At 36.9% G+C, this 16,594-nt stretch overlaps 1 protein-coding gene across 2 annotated transcripts in view; it reads right to left on the minus strand.

The window, feature by feature from the left end:
* Positions 1–11,718: 11,718 nt before the first annotated feature.
* The window catches only part of Csrnp3 (cysteine and serine rich nuclear protein 3), a 184,835-nt gene continuing 179,959 nt past the window's right edge, over positions 11,719–16,594 (minus strand). For both annotated transcript variants that reach the window (XM_027946151.2, XM_071619382.1), the window contains exons 6-7: positions 15,660–15,956; positions 11,719–13,324 (exon numbers count right to left, since the gene is read on the minus strand). In XM_027946151.2, coding sequence (XP_027801952.2) covers positions 12,272–13,324; positions 15,660–15,956 — 1,350 coding nt within the window. In that variant the 3' untranslated portion in view covers positions 11,719–12,271. The remainder of the gene's footprint in view (positions 13,325–15,659; positions 15,957–16,594) is intronic.

The following is a 16,594-nucleotide window of genomic DNA, read 5'->3' on the forward strand; positions in this document are numbered from 1 at the left end:
GAGATTTAAGTTTATCTGAGGGAATGGGCGTGAAAAACAGTTATTCCTGATTCAAAGATTCCCCTTCAAGGAAGGACTTGTCCTGCTTTTGAGAATTCTGTCCACAACCATTCTCCAGCTTTCTGCTCAAGCTTTTCCTCCGCAGTAGAGTCCTAATTCATCCAAGAGCCACTCTCTTTCTAAGCTGCACTGTATCCAAGGACTGACTGAGGTGGATTGCATGTGAGTCCACCAGGGAGAACACAAAGGAGCCCTCTTTCCCCAGGGCACCCCAGTGGGGTGAGCCTGTTGAGGCTTTGTGTGTGTGTGTGTGTGTTGGAATCACAGATTTATTTCTTGCTTTTCCTAATCTGCTTCCTCCCCTTAGCCCAGTATTGATCCCTAAGAAAAATGCTGTATGCTAATCTCCATCTGAAACATAGCTTTTCAGTCCTGCTATTCACTTCTAAGTATGCTGTCCTCTTAAAACCCTTATTCCTTCCAAATCTAACATCTTTATCCAAACTCTGGAGTCATGTTTACTTCTGTCCATGTGTTATTTTCATTGAGTGTCCCAGCATCCATTCAACCTGTCAAAACCATCTTCCTCTTTATATATCCTTAATTTCTGTTAGTGATGTGTGTCTCTCTGTCCTCCATATTTTACCTACAGTAGCTCATAATCTTGTTACCTTAATCTCTTACGTGTTAATGATCCTTCAAACAATTGTACTCTTCTCTGCCATAATTAGGTAGACCCTTATCCTTGCTTGTTTGGAGGGACTTTGGCGGTACTTTTTCCCTGTTGCCTCCTCATTCTCTAGCACAGGGTCTTGATCAGAGTAGGTCTTTTGCTTTTTTTTTTTTTTAATTAATAGTGACTGTAATAACTATGAGGAAGATTTTTCACTTTGGCATTTCTATCTTTCCAAAGTGTGTACTGTGACCATAATGACATTCCACATTGCCCAAATCCTTCTTATTTGGTTGAACTGCATCTTCCAGTATTTTCAGGATTTCCCAATTCCATAAGGATGTAAGTCAGACTTTGGACTAATCCTTAAACCTGTACAATATTTTTATTTATCCTTCTTATCTGTTTCACCACTTGTTTCTGAAGGCAAATCCTCTATTCTTAGTGCTCTGCCTTCCACAAAAGAGGGTGACTTGTGCAAAACAGAAAGATCTGCTTCCCTGAAATTGCTCCACAATGTGGGCTATAGGATGCCCCTTCCATCTCGAATGCACTCTTATCCTGAATCTGACATTTCCCCTACCCTTTCACCCAGCCACCTTCTCCCATCTGAGCTATTGTACAGAACATGATCAGTGGACATGTTTTGAGCATCATCTATGTTTCAGACACTAAACTGGATGCTGAGAACATAGAGAGCAATGTGACTAGTTCTCTGACTTCAGGGAGTTCTGAGGAGGAAGCAGACACATAAATGAAGGGAATGAGATTTGAAGAGTCTCTAATAAATGTCTACAATTGGTATAAAAGAGTAGATAACCGATTTTCAGGAGAATCAGAAAAGCAACATAAAGGAAGAGCTATTTGAGCTTTCTCTTGAAAAATAAGTGAATGGTCATGGAACTGTGCTGCCATAATGGGTGTTCGGGAGGGTATTCTTGAATAGAAGAGGCAAGTTGCACAAGGCAGGAGAAAGTTGAGTCACAGGGGAAAAAGGTTAAAATTGTTTAATTACCCAGTGGGCAAGGGGAGAGGGAGGTAAGGAGAAGCAGCTCAGTGAGGGAAAAGGCTTAAGAAGTTTTTTGGATCCAGATCTAAGGCAACCTCATAGATAGGCATTCCAGAGAGTTTGGGTTTTATTTTGTTGGCAGTGAAGAAAAAAAATGGGCAGGAGATTTTGAAGTCAGTAACATGATCAACTTTGAGTTTTGGGATGATTAGACAATCACATATTATTACTTAACTTTCAAAAATATAGAACTAGTCTCCACATATAAGAAAAACAAGTTATGTGAGAACAATGTCCTGCATATGATAGGAGATTAAGAAGAATGTAATTTATTTCTCTTCCTTCTATTGCTAATAAAAATGAGTTTGGGTAATCTTAAGACATCTTTAAGCAGATAGGACTTATTGTACATTTATATTCTAAACATAAAATCAAAGATTCTGCTTTAAGCAAAGCAAAAAGTATTACTAAGTAGTTGAATTAGAGTATACTATTTATAAGACAGCGGATTTGTTTTTATAAAAATATCCTCTGAAATTTCATTTACATAGAGTGTTCCCCTTTGGCCCTCATGTTTATTTACACCTCATTACTTGATGAATGGGTTGAAAAGCTGAGAATGGAAAGTGTTGTAAGCATCTCCACTTAGGGATCCATCATAGTAAAGTTAACACATCTTTGAAATGATAATGTAATGAGCCATTTCGCAGAAACTGGTTTCACAGGCAACTTTTCAAAAATGTTATCTGTTAGACACAGGAAAGGAGATATCCTTGTTTGCACTGTGGCAGAGGACATAAGAGATTGCAGCTCAAGACAAAAGAACAGAGGTTTACAAAAAAATGCGACAAAAATGCTACAGTAGATACAACTTAGAAACTGGTTTTACTCTGCTGCAAACAAATGGACAAGATATTGTACAATATATAATAAAAAGTACAGCATAATACAAGTGCCACTAATAGAAGAAACTTAAGAATAAGACTTAAAAATGCTTATTTGTAATATATATATATATATACACACACTGCAATAAAAAGCCACAATAAATACACGAATTTCTATGTCATTCATAATAAATACTGAAAATATAAATACAGAAGACTACAGCTAATATGAATAAATTATTACAACATAAGGTCCAAGTTAAATCTTGTTGAACATTATTGTAGCTTATTTTATATACCCTTTGGCATCTTTGATGTTATAACTTATACACAAGAGAAATCAATCTAGAACCTGTGACACACAACATGACATCTTAGTGTAAAATAACTGTATATATGGATTGTAGTTGGGTTCTCTTCCCTTTCAACCTTTATAAGTCACTAGATGGAACACAGCAGTAATTAAATATCTACTGAGGTTCTAAGGATGTTAATAATAAAAAGTCAATGAAAAGATAAAACTACTTATAACATCAAAATATAATGGATAGCACAGTGGCTTTTCTGAGTTTTTAAAGTTACATTGTTTTTTCCTAGCATCAAACAAATAAAAAAAAAAACATTAAAAAATACCTTTAAAAGACTTCCCTTGTGTAAGGACCATTTCTAAGATCTGAATGGTTCAACATAGACAAAGAATAAACCCCAAAATCCTTTGGATCGTTTAATCTACCAATACATTCAGCTCACTAGATTTCACCAGAATTTGCAAAGGTATCAAATTTCTATGGCTGCTGGAAAATGGAGACACAGTTGAAGTCTAAGAGTATGATCAAGACACTGCAAAAGGTGATATTTATCTATGCAACCAATTATATATATACGTTTTAATGGGGAAATGTATTTTTGACCAAAATCAAATGACCTTTCTTATCAAATTGATATACCCTGTGACATTGAGGGAAATACATTAAAATAACAAAGTGCCATTTTCTGCATTAACAGGCATTAACCAGTACATATGTATTAATAGTTCTATCTTAAGAGGCTATTACACCAGAAATGCAATAAACTAAAAAGAAAGCAGATCAACTTTACTAAGACACAATAAAGGCTGAGGTTCTTAAGAACAGAGTTGTAATCTACAGGTTTATTTTTTTATTTTTATTTTTATTTACTATTTCTGTACTGTAAATGTCTAGCATTTATTATACATCAAACACTTTTGAAACATGTTTCACAAACTACGCCTCGGACTTATTTCCATAGAGTTGCCTAGAGTCAATTAAAACATGGGCCAAATTTTACATGAGCATTCTACAGCATTTTTTTTAAAAAGGGTAAATCCCCATAATGTTATTTGTGGGGAGCAACCACACTTATGTGGCTGTCATTTCCCAAGAGCATCTGAGTTGGAGGAGATAAGTAGCTGTACCTAGGTTGAAAAAAATCCCATGGAGAAAGAAACCATTGATTTCAGGGGTGCTCCTTATCTTCTGGTTAGTTCTGCTTCTGAGTTGGAGTCAACTCTGAGCAATCAGAAAAGGTTCTGAAAGCTGCAAGGAGTACTTGGGTCAAGTGATTTAATCAGAAAAAATCACCATCCCCTAGGACTCCTCCCTTTATTTTCAGACTCTGTCAAGATGACAAATTTTTAAATCATTTTCCTGATCCCTGAGAAAGTAAGCAGTCATTGTTTAAGTAACACGAGTACAAAGGCTGGGATCAAATGGTGGCTGAGTAACTCTCTGGAGTCATTTTATTCTAGATTAGATTCTTCACAGCTAGTCACATCTTCTCCAAGAGGAGTAGAAAAACTTTAGATTCTTATTTGTCATTTTAGGTTAAGGAAAGATTAATGAGAAGATACTTATTTAGAAGCAAGAACATAAGAAGGCTTACTTTAAAAAAAAATAATCGTAACTTCTCAGAAAGTTGAGCATTTTAAAAGCTGAGTCACTTGATTCAGGTTCTGTTTGTCACTGGGGATTTGAATAGTCACCTTTCTTAACATTACTTCCAGAAATAACAGCAATTTAAAAAAAAATACAAACAGAAATAAATATGTGTAACTATATTTGTCAAATGCAGATCACATTACTGGTATTGTTTTAGTACCTACATCTTTTTTAAAACATCTGATTTCTTAAATTAATGAAACCATCATATGTAATACTTATCAAATACTTATCAAATCAAATACTTATCAAACCAACTTTCTTTGAATCTCTTGCTACAATAGCCCAAATTACCACAACTGTTGCCAGGTGCCTAGCCCACAAAGACTAGCCAAGATATTTTCTTATTGTGAAAAAACCCAAAAGAGCTGGATTGTGTTGCTAAGGAAACCACCTTCCCCAGAGATGTTAAGAATAGATGGGTATCTATCCTGTTGGGCATGCCTGAGTGACAGTCCTCCTGGGGGTAGATGGATGAGCCAAATGACCTCTGGAGATCTCTCCTTGTCTCAGGACTATAAAATCTGAAGAATACTGAAGAATCTCAAACTTTTCATTATTCACACACAGTTAGCCATTGTGACTATCTTAAAAGATTAAACCCTTCTGAGACAACCATTTGGCATGACTAGTACCTAATAAATTATATTTCAGACAGTAACCTTTGGCAGTGGACCCTGTTTGATTGTGATACAAACAAAGTGACTTTCCCAATTGTTAAATTTAAAAATCTTTCAAGTTTAGATATCTTTGATATCATTAAATCACTCAAAGTTAAACATGATATCAAAAGAATGAAAATAGTCAATCATTTATTTCCTAGAGTAGATATTTACGTTTTTCCTCTTTAGGAGAATTTAGATTTGGATTTCGTCCCTTCCTTTTCTTCCATATTTAAATAAGCTTGCAAAATACACACAGATCTTTTCAAAACTGGTTATTTTCTGAAGGCTAAGGGGAAAGCTCGGTGGGCAATATGAAAAAGGAAGAGCAAAATAAAATTGGATAAAATGGGGTACAAAGCTATTATTTTCAAACTGGCTTTTTTTTGTGTGTGTGTTTCTCATATATAGAGACAACAATAATACTACATTAGGAGGGCATAACCCAGAGAAGAGGTGGCTAATCTTACTCAGTGTAGCAGTAGGAGGTGATGTAGATCCCTGGACATAGAAGTTCCCAGATAATTAAAAAACAAATTTAGTTGTAGATGGACAGAATGTCTTTATTTTACTTACTTATTTTTTTATGTGGTGCTAAGGATCGAACCCAGTGCCTCACACATGCTAGGCAAGTGGTCTGCCACTGAGCTACAGCCCCAGCCCTAGATAATTTTAAAGAATCATTTTCAAGTCAGTTTTTTCCAAATACTCACTAATAAATGCCTTTTTAAGATAATCCCAAGTCCGATAAAACCACTGAATAAGAAATCAACAGAGAAAGAAATATTTAAATGTGAAACTACACCAAAATTGCAATTAAAGTCATTAAATCAAGTCATATGAATTAGCTTAGATAAAAGCAAGGCTAATTTTTACTGTAAATTTGCCTCCTCCTAAATCTAGTTAATTTACATTATCTTAAATATATTTAAATGACCTTACACATGACACTAGAATCAGAATTACTGAATGGACTTTAAAATCCACATGGTACGGTATAATGCAGGGAAGAATTACCTTATGAGCATGTTGAATACAAATGCTACCCTAAAGTAAAATCTGTCAGATTCCTTTGAAATTGTAGTCCTGCCAGAAACTTTTGTGATCAATAAAATGACAGTAGAGTTGACTTTTCTTGAATTATAAACAAGCATAGAGGATTAAATAAAAAACAATTGTCCTGTGTAATGATACGTTTATCACAAGGGAAAGGAAATCACTAACAATGTGACTTAAATCTTTGAAATTATTTCATTTCCCATGGATGTAACAAGTATCTGAATTTCTAAAATTCCAGGTTGTACATTAATAATATATTTTAAAATCCACATATAAAAAGATAAACTGAAAATAAACACTGGATTAGGCTTTGAATCTGGTTACATATACTCTCCTGATTCCCATCATTCTGACTCACCACTCTCAGAACAGAATTCCAGTCAGTATGTAGACAAACTAGCCCCAGGACTGATCAACAGCTAGCAACCAGGTGATATCACATTTTTGTTTTGAATTTTCCATAAGATAACAACTGCATTGTTGAGGAAGTGGGTCTCATGGTCTAGCTTGAAAAACCAAAAGAGAAGTCCAAAGTACAGTTTAAAATGACTATTCTAAAAGTGACATTGAATTTATATTTTTGGCAGGTAAAATACCAAAGAGCTTCTTTATTTCTAGATATCCACACTTTTGACAATAAGTCATTCATCAGTCTTTTTAATGTTTAAATTTCTTTAAAAATAGTTTCTTTACAATTGTGTAGATCTGTTTTTATTACCTAAGGCATCAAATTAAATAAATATGGTTTATATAATCAATGTGGATGTTGATCAGCAGACATAAGGACCAAGTGCACTAAGAGGAAGGCCATGACATAACTAGATCTTCTAGGTTTCAGATCACCTGTTACTTGTGAACTTTCTGGTGTCATAAGACCTAGCCTGGCCCTGCTGAAACCTTTTTATAGTTTCTAAGGGACTTCACTAACTATTAGACTTAGACTCCATTCCTCACCCACTTCCTGACACTTCTATAACTCTTGTGAGATTTCAAATTGCTGGTATTCAATTAATGAAGTCAATTATATTATTTAATGCCACAGAAAACATTTGTGAGATGTGCTGTATGTGCCAAGCTGTGTTTTTTTTTTTTTTTTTTTTTGGCTTAAGTTTCTAAGTTACTCCAGCACAAATGAGCAGATCTCAGAAAAAGAATGCAATCAGAAGTTGCAAAATTGTATTAGAACTAGAGTGCTCAAGGCGAAAAACTTCTGGTGTTGGTTGTGGTAAAAATACCACAAATAGCTCCAATGTCAAATCACAGTGAAGGCTTGCTTTTGAAAGCATAAAGGTACTTCTCAATTAATCTTGGTATTTTATCCAGTGACAAGGACTAAACTGTCTTTGAGAGAATAAGAAGCATATGACATCTTACAGTTATATTATGAAGTTATATTTGAGAAACAAAGGGATTCAAAACACCTTTTAAAATCAGAAGTTCTGTTGACTTCTGAGGATGTCAGTCTTCCACATGCTCATTTGGGGTTTGTAACTCCAAAGTAAAAGTGAGGGGTATCTTATGACTTCCTTTTTCTACCTGCTTCAGGCAATGCCTTTGGAATTTGGAACAGGAGCCTGTTTTGATAGCCTATTTATAAAGAAGTAAGAGTGACTATGCTTCACATTTTATTTCAAAAATTTCCTGACATGTTTGCTGGATTATGCAGGAATTAAACCCCTTTGAAAGTGTGTGGTAGGGATTTTACAGGTATAAACTTAGCATCACTGATATAGTCTACACCAAAGAAGCAATTTGCCAAAATCTCTTTCTAGGATTTTGGTTCTAGCAAAGTCCACATATAATTTACCAATTGCAGATGGGGAAAAGGAAGGAAGATCTAGTGAGTTCCATTAATTTAAGAAAAAAGAAGCATTCTTTTAGTTGCAGTTTGCATATAATTGGACATTTTTTAATAACATGCTATAAACTCATATTAAAATAATTTGAATAGACTTGACTAATTCATTTCACCCTTCATCACTCTTAGAACATATGGCTCCTCACCCCCCAGTATTTTTACTAACAAGGACTATTGCTCTAACATAACAGGTATTGAATAAATGTTTGTTGAAAAAGTGGATTTTAATAAATTCTGAATATCAAGACCAATAATATATATTTGAAAATATATTTTAAAATCTAAAACCAATTTATTAATCTATAGGAAATAAATCATGATATATTTTTCTGCTTAATGAAAACTAAGCCAGATTTTGCCTAGAAGTCATCTACTAGAGTGTAAAAATTTCAAAGGACATAACAACAATCTCTTTGCTTCTTCATTAATTTCTGAACAGTGTCACCTGGAGTGTGTAACATATATGATTACACTGTAACATATATGTTTGTGAAGATTTTATCACTTGAAGAAATAGTAGTTTCACATTTTATATGTGGCTGGAAAAATTAGAAAAATCTAATTTCATCACAAAGAAAAGACCTTCAACAAGTAACTATATTATTCAACCAAATAAAAGACATGAGACAAACGGGTTTTATCAATGTCTTAATGATTGGGGATCAAGGAATGAGAAAAACTTAAGTAAAATTTTCTTTGACTTTCTTCTCCAAAAAGAAATCAAGGATGACAAAGGACATGTGCAAGTTGCTCCAAACACTTGACTCGCAAATCAGTTTGACCTGGATTATAACTGGGAATTAAGCCCCATTTAAAGGTATAAGACTGAAGCTAAAACAACAGGGTGTGGAGCAGGAAGGTTTGCAATAGAAAGTGAATGAGTAAGAGCTGTGTGTCAAAAACTCTCATTTATTTGGTTAGGTATATTATGGAGTGATACAACAGCTGAAGGTCAGGTTATTGTGTGTGGTACAAAGATCTTAAGTATCCCAACTGGCTGCATCTGACTTGATACCCACTTCTAAAAGTTTAGAATAACCATAGCACTTTCCTGGTATATGAGCAGTTTTTTGTTGAACAGAAGGGCTATTATTGGGGAAAAATTTTCAGATGGGAACACTGTGCTCCCTTTCAGCTTTTCTGGGAAAGGAAGTAACAATAAAATGATTCCATCATTAGTAGTATTTGCAATTTTGATCTAATAATTTCAAACTACAGTTTTAAAAATTATTCTCTTTTTTAATAGACCACATCTTAAGATCATAAAACCATTTCAGATTTTAGGTTTGGAAAATTGAGTACCCAATACTGATCCTTTCCTAAAATCTGCTATTCTCTAGTGTGTGGTAAGCTTGTGTTTGGTGTGTGGGCGTGAGAGAATATAGGAGTTATTATTTTTTAAAATATATAACCTGTGTATGTAGTTTGTGGAAAATATTTAGGGGTTGTTTAGGTGTGTGGAAATTCAGAATTGAAGTTGTCATGGTTGGAGCGATAATTCTTCTTAGTAGGGCAGTTACTTTGTACACCAACTGAACAGACAGAAGAGAAAAGCTCTTTCTTGCAGGCATCCTTTGGGAACAAAGCTACAAAACATAGATCCAGCCAAAAATTAAAAAAGCAACCTTTTGCTGGGCACAAAGGTACATGCCTATAATCCCAGCAACTAGGGAGGCTGAGTCAGGAGGATAGCCAGTTCAAGGCCAGCATAGCAATTTAGTGAGCCCCTCAGAAATTCTGCAAGGCCCTGTCTCAAACTAAAAAAGAAATAAAAAGAGCTGGGGATATAGCTCAGTATTAAAGCATCCTGGTTTCAATCCCTAGTACCAAACAAAACCCCCAAAAACCTTCTTGCAAAAATACAGCTGAATTGAAGGTAAAATATTCAGAAATTGGATTATCATCCTACCCTTCGATTTTGCCCCAGCCAGAGGTGGCTTTTTCTCACTTTCCCATACTCCAGTGTTTTAAGAATAACCTCAGCGTGCTTCACATGTAGACATTTCCAGAGCTTTTAATGGTCCAGTAAACATGGAACACATACTTCTTTTATGTGTTTGTATGAAGAAACAATAGCCTCTTGTCATTTTCTCTTTGGGCCTATGCTCTTTAGATTGTATCAGTAGGGGGAAAAATTAAAAATCAATCACTAAAAAACTGTAACCTTGAAGATAACTCAGGATATACCACCAAGATTTGAGCACCCCCACCCCATCTGATTAACCCTGGCTAATCATTCAAATGGAACCTTCCTGCCTTCATTACTGCTACCTATACTAGAACAAACCCAAAGCTCCTTCAAGGTTAATGATAATGGTTATAAATAGCCCAGTGGTGGGGGTAGGGAAGGGGTAGGAACCAACTGCATTGTGGAAGAGCTGCCAAGTAAACATGTTTTCCCCATATCAAGTTCTCATAGAAAATTTTCCATTTGGAGGACTTTCTCTAGATCAAGCATTTTTAAAGATCAATTAAATAAAATTTTAAGGAACTGAGTTCTACAATATATTTCTATTCATATTTCTAAATACTCAACTCTAAAAGACATAAAAAAAAGTAGTGATGCAATCACTGGATAGCAAGGCATGTCCACATTTCAAATAGTCATAAATCATGTGAAATGATATAACGATAGAAGGTCAAAAATGTGAAGCAGGTTTATCATAATCATATTGCATTGGGAGAAAAAAAAAAAGCAGAACACGCTATTTAGTTACCTAAATTGATTTACAGGAAAAGGGTTTCCTAGAAGTCCTCCGATGAACCAAGTGCAGATAATCTGCAGGTGGGGAGTGCATGTCTTATTTCTATCTATTCCCTTGAATAAGAGAATATGAGGTAATCAGAGAGTTAGGCAATGCATTCTGAACTGTTCTGCTAAGTGTCCCAGGCAAGTCAAATCAAAATGCTTCAGAAAAGTAAGGCCTAGTTGAGTGTTTGGGTAGAGGCCCCCCTTCGATCAGCTAATTGCTAAATGGAAGTCCCACTATACACTTATTCTGTAGAGATGGATGGATCGCACTGTAGAAAAGGCTGGTTTGCTGAGGCTGTGTCTCTTCCACCTTTACTCAGCCTTCTCTGCATTTACCAAGTTAGGTCCTCAGAGTGGTGAAGGAAAATAAGCCATTTTCCTTCATAAGTATCATTGGAAGATTCCTCTATATTAATTGTATGAACCTTAGAATACTTACAGATTTTTTTTAACTTAATTTTTTTTTTTCGTTTCAAAGAGTTCTCAGTCCCCACCCCACACGAGGGATCGTGAAGGGGCACTAAAGTGCATTTTGATGTAGGGGATGGTAGAGTTTAAAGGTGCTGTCCAAGCTAAGAAACAAGATGATGCTGTTTAGAAAAGAAAGGCAATTCCTTCTACCTCCGTCTTAGGAGTCATCTGAGGGAGGGCAGTGAACTGGACCCTCACCAGAGGATTGTCCTAACTCTGAACGTTAGAGAAAACTGTGTAAGGACCTGCACATATAGACTCATTTATTTGTCCAAAATAGCAAAAATAGGCCTATTTCACCCTTAAGAAAGTATTTGCAAATCTGATGAGTCAGGATCATAAAAACGTGAGTGGATTCCAGATGCAATCCACGTGGGCATGCTCTGTGGCGCTAGCTATGCATCTTCAGCTTGAATGAACATGCTGCTGTTCCTTTTCATCAAAACATGACTTCTGAACTACCATAAATAAAATACACATGAAACAATTAAAATTTTTTTCTTACAATAATTACTTTTACATTAAAAAGTCACCATCATCTTCAGATATATCGAAAATTAGGACTCTAAATCTTATTATTTTCCAGTCTCAGTTTACAATCTTGCACAGGCCCGATAATCCAAAACTTGGAGCTCTGTTCTGCACAGCTTGGCAGGTTTCACACAGTTTGACAGGTAGGCAACTGTGAGATATGCATTTTTAAAATTTAGCATTTTCTATCAAAACAGTCTGAAATCTTAAAATCCCCATAGTGACTGTATTTGTGCAATGCCACAGTCATGTAGCTAGAAAGGAGAAAACAAAATACAGTCTGGAAGATTAATCACAGTCCAAGTTTTCTTGGTCTTCAGTTTAAACAACGATGAGCCCAGGAAATCCAATTAAATACAGTGCCTTAAATAGGAGAAGAGTTGGTCCTGGAATAGAATAATTTAAGCTCTACTAAACAGGGACAGTCTCAACCACGGGAGATTTGATACACTCTTCGTGCAATCTGCTCTTTTCTGCAAGGCTCAAAGAATTTTCAGCAGGATGCTCCGAAAGGTGACTATCACCATTCAAGGTGGGGACAAACCCTTCCTGGGAAGGGCCTTTCAAGTATGAGTGAAATTCCACTTGAGGATGATTAGACCTGTGTTCGGGATATAAGCTATTGCAGGGCACCCCGCTATCATTTTCGGAAGAGGAGCAGCAAACGATTACAGAGGGGTTGGCAGCTGGGTAGTGGGAGGCACCATAGGCCTCTTCCGCTTGTCGGGCATAGTCAACGAATTGCTCTGGGGTCATGGTGTAAGGCACCAGCGAAAGGGTACCGTTTTTGACAGTATCTCGTTCTGAGTAGTTCTCAGCTATCTGGTTAGCAGTTCCTGGAATGTGGCTATCGATTTGGTAATACAGAGTTGAAGAGTTGGCATAAAAAGAAGCATTTTTTGCGTGGCTTTCGTGAACAGCAGTGCCATCGGAATAACAAAGGACCGAAGGAAGAGGGACCACTTCAGCATGAGTGCCCAGACCTTCCACGAAGCCGTCTCCTTTATCATCGTCGTCATCTTCCTCCTCCTCCTCTTCCTCCTCCTCCTCCTCCTCCTCGTCTGACTCGCTAGGCGCCAGGCTTTGGGTGCTGGAATCGGTGACTCCACTGCAAAAGCTGCTCCCATCCTCCTCCTCTTCGTCTTCCTCCGCTTGGCAATCTAATTCCTCCGCAGACTGCAGGTGCAGCACTGCAGCCTGGGGTTCAGTTTCAATCTCAAAATTTTCTGCGATAGAATATTCTACGGAGTGAGCGACAGGGCCCATGGAACTACTGTGAGCACTTATCTCACCGTGGCAGCCGTTCAGCGAGGGGATTTGCTGCTCTCGGTTTTTCTCCAGTTCAAGTTTCATTATTGTGTGCAAAAAGTGAGTCCGGACACGGATAGGATTAAATTCAATTCTACCTGCTGTGTTACTACAACCTTCTTTAGTGCAGCCACACGGGAAAGACATACGATCCACCTTAGAAGGAAGAACACAGATTAGCACCATGGAACTATTACAAGCCAAATAAAAATTTGGTTCCTTCCAGCAACCCCTTTGAATTAAGTAATCCACTTAATTCCACTATGTCAGAGCAAATACTAATAAAACTCCAAATAGATTTGAGAAGGGGAAGTGAAGTCTTAAATCATAAAGAGTTAAGTAGTTTCTAAACCTATATTTAAGATAAAAGTAGAAATTTGGTATATGTGGGCATTTTTATTTCTTTGATCTTATCACCTCCAGTGCCTTCTTTACTTCTTTCTCCATTCCCTACATTTCTTTTCTCTTTATGCCTTTAATTTTGCTCTCATTTTTCAATGCTTCTATTCTTCCTATAATCTCCCTTTTTTTTTCCTGCTGGATTCCAGGTCACCTACCAATTTTAAACACACAAACTTATAGTACTTCTTCCCACCTGCTATTTTTTTTTTCATAGTGCTGGGATTAAACCCAGGGCCTTGTGCATGCCAGGCAATTACTCTACCAACTGAGCTATATCCCCAGCCCCCACCGGCTATCTTTAATTTAACCTACATGATGTTCCTCATGCTACCTATATTCTTTTCCCTTTGCTCATTGTGAAATGAACTTCACTCTCAAAGATGTCCAGGTTGACACCACTTAGCATCATGCAGTATTATAATTCATTCTCATTGGTTCAACTTGATGCATGGGTGAATGTGAGCATACTGCAAAGATGCAGTGGGTATACACACTGGCAAATGCGTTTAGGTCCTGGTCTCCCCTTTTCTTTCCCACTCCGTCAGACTACAGGCTTTTTGAGGGAAGGAGATGTATGTACGTTACATCAGTATCTCAGAATTACTTGAGTGATGGGCTCTAAGGAAAGAGTGATTGCATTAACCAAGGATTTTGGACTGACCTCTTTACTCAGGTGGTAAAGTGGAAATCTGGGAAACCCATAGGTACTCCTAAGATATTTGCCAACTGTCTCAGATTCTACAAATCAACCTGTGTGCAAACCAAAGTACAGACAAGAAAAAAGCTTGCTCTGCTTCCCATCTTATCCAAATACAGGGAATACACTATGCTACAGAGGAGATTGCCAAGTTAGTGTAGTTATCTCAGTCCCAATGAAAAGCAGTAGCAAATGTCAGTGGCAGAATCTGTAGCCATTTTCTTATGAACCTCTTTTCTGTGGATCCATCCTAAGCTATATTCATTTAAGGGGAACTGTTCTATTTTACTTGCAGGAAGGACTCTCTTTATTGAAAAAGCTGTGTCTGCATAAAATAATAGCAACTAACCACAGACCACCAATGATGTTAGAGATAAATGGGACCTGAGAATTATCTAGTTCAGAGGTTGTAAACCTTTTCTCCCACTTTTAATTAGTTTTAACCTTTAAGTTTTTAGAAGTGTAATCAACTAGGTGAGATTGGTAGGGGATATTTTCCAACACTTATATAAACTTAAATTTTAGGCTCTTCTTAGGAGTAAAATAGGCTTTTCACTGCTGTATTCCCAAGTTGCCAAAAAAAAAAAAATCTCTCTTTAGGTTTCCCCCCTATATTCCTCTAACCAATCTTGCAGTATAGGGATACTTGAACACTTTTTGTTGTTGTTGTTGTTTTGCTAAAAAAAAAACCTTAACAGCTGGGAGTAACTGTAATAACTTTTCTTTCCCTACAAAGGGCAAGAGTTTAAATATTTTAGTCTTTCTTGGCCTTATGGTCTCTGTGCTACTACTCAGTTCTGCAGCAGAAGCTTGAAATTAGTCATAAATAATAGGGTAAATAAACAAATAAACTGGCAGTGTTCTAATAAACTTTGTTTATGAAAACATGTGTTTGGCTGGATTTGGTCTGTGAGTTGATAGTTGGCCAACCTAACATAGTCCAGCCCATTCATTTTAAAGATGAAAAAACAGCACAGAGAGTTAACCTGGCTGGACACTTTCCTATAATCGACAAATAGCAAAAATAGTCTAGTCATGCTTGCACTAGTCCACACCACCTTTAATCCATCATTCACTTCACACCCCATACATAGATCAGAAAATATAAACTCAAATATTAGGATGCCAATAGTTTCCAGAATAAGCTGGTGGAATCAATGAATCCAAGAGGAAAAAATCTCTACCATCTGAGTTACCTTTACATTGTATTTCATATATATATATAAGCACTTTGCAAATGTCCTGGAATTAACATTTCTCATTCCCTGAACTACACATCTTGCCTTTCCACAAATTTTCTTTTCCACATGCAAAACGTTATTTGCAACACTACTTCTTTACCGGGTGGTGTATAATGCTTTGTCTTTGGATGCCCTGACATCCACACCTTACCTGACATTTAATGCCTGCCAAGCTGCAGGTACATGTTTCTGGATCACAGAACACTCTGCAGTCGCAGCCACAGTCCTCCCGTGACAGGCGGATGGCTCGAAGCTCGTGCTTTTCTTCCACATCAATCTTCTTCACTCCAGAGGCTCGCAGCAGTGCTCTTCGTTTTTTTGTTGGTAGGGGTTGTAGAAAGAAGTACTCGTCTACTTCTGTGTTGTCCAAATCAATATCATCATCGGAAATGTCATCCACTGTAAGAGTGCTAGCTTCCTCAGATTCTACTGTGCCATTCTTAGTCATCTAGAAACACAGGGAAGTACGTAAGAGATGGAGTTCAAGCAGGGTCCAAAGTCCCCACCTCAGCACTTGGGAAGAGTGAGCTAGTATATATCATCATGCCCCCACAATCAGTAAGTGTGTGTGAGCTCAATTGTTTGCTTTTATTTTTCTCATTAGGCGAAGTCACAAAAAGGAAAACCGAGGCATGGAAATTATGTGCTTTTAAAAATGTACTGGTTACAAGAGATGGATACTTGGAACTCTCAGTCTCCTATAGTCAGTAGTTACTGTTAGAGCTTGAACCAGAATGATAAGAAAAAGACCGGAAGTTCCAGATGTTGTCTTTAGATTCAGTTCAAAATGGGTAGCTCTGGTGTTGGAGAAAGAATGTCCTGGTTCAGAAGTGAGAGCAACTTAGTGGATGCCATCACCAACCAAGTCAATAAATATCTTGTCCTTGAGATAACCACTCTGACACTTTGGGATTTCAGCAAAACCATGCACTCAGGAAATAAAGTTGTGCTGTGCTATGCTATTGGGATTATAAACATGATTACGCTATAGAACATTCCAAGGAATTGATATGAAGCAATCAGTCAGGTCAGTATGCTCTCAGAGAACAGTGCGGGTGCATGCTCATCAACTGACAACTGAAATGA

The sequence above is a fragment of the Marmota flaviventris genome, chromosome 11, assembly GCF_047511675.1.
Source record: "Marmota flaviventris isolate mMarFla1 chromosome 11, mMarFla1.hap1, whole genome shotgun sequence".
In the NCBI taxonomy this organism is placed as follows: domain Eukaryota; kingdom Metazoa; phylum Chordata; class Mammalia; order Rodentia; family Sciuridae; genus Marmota; species Marmota flaviventris.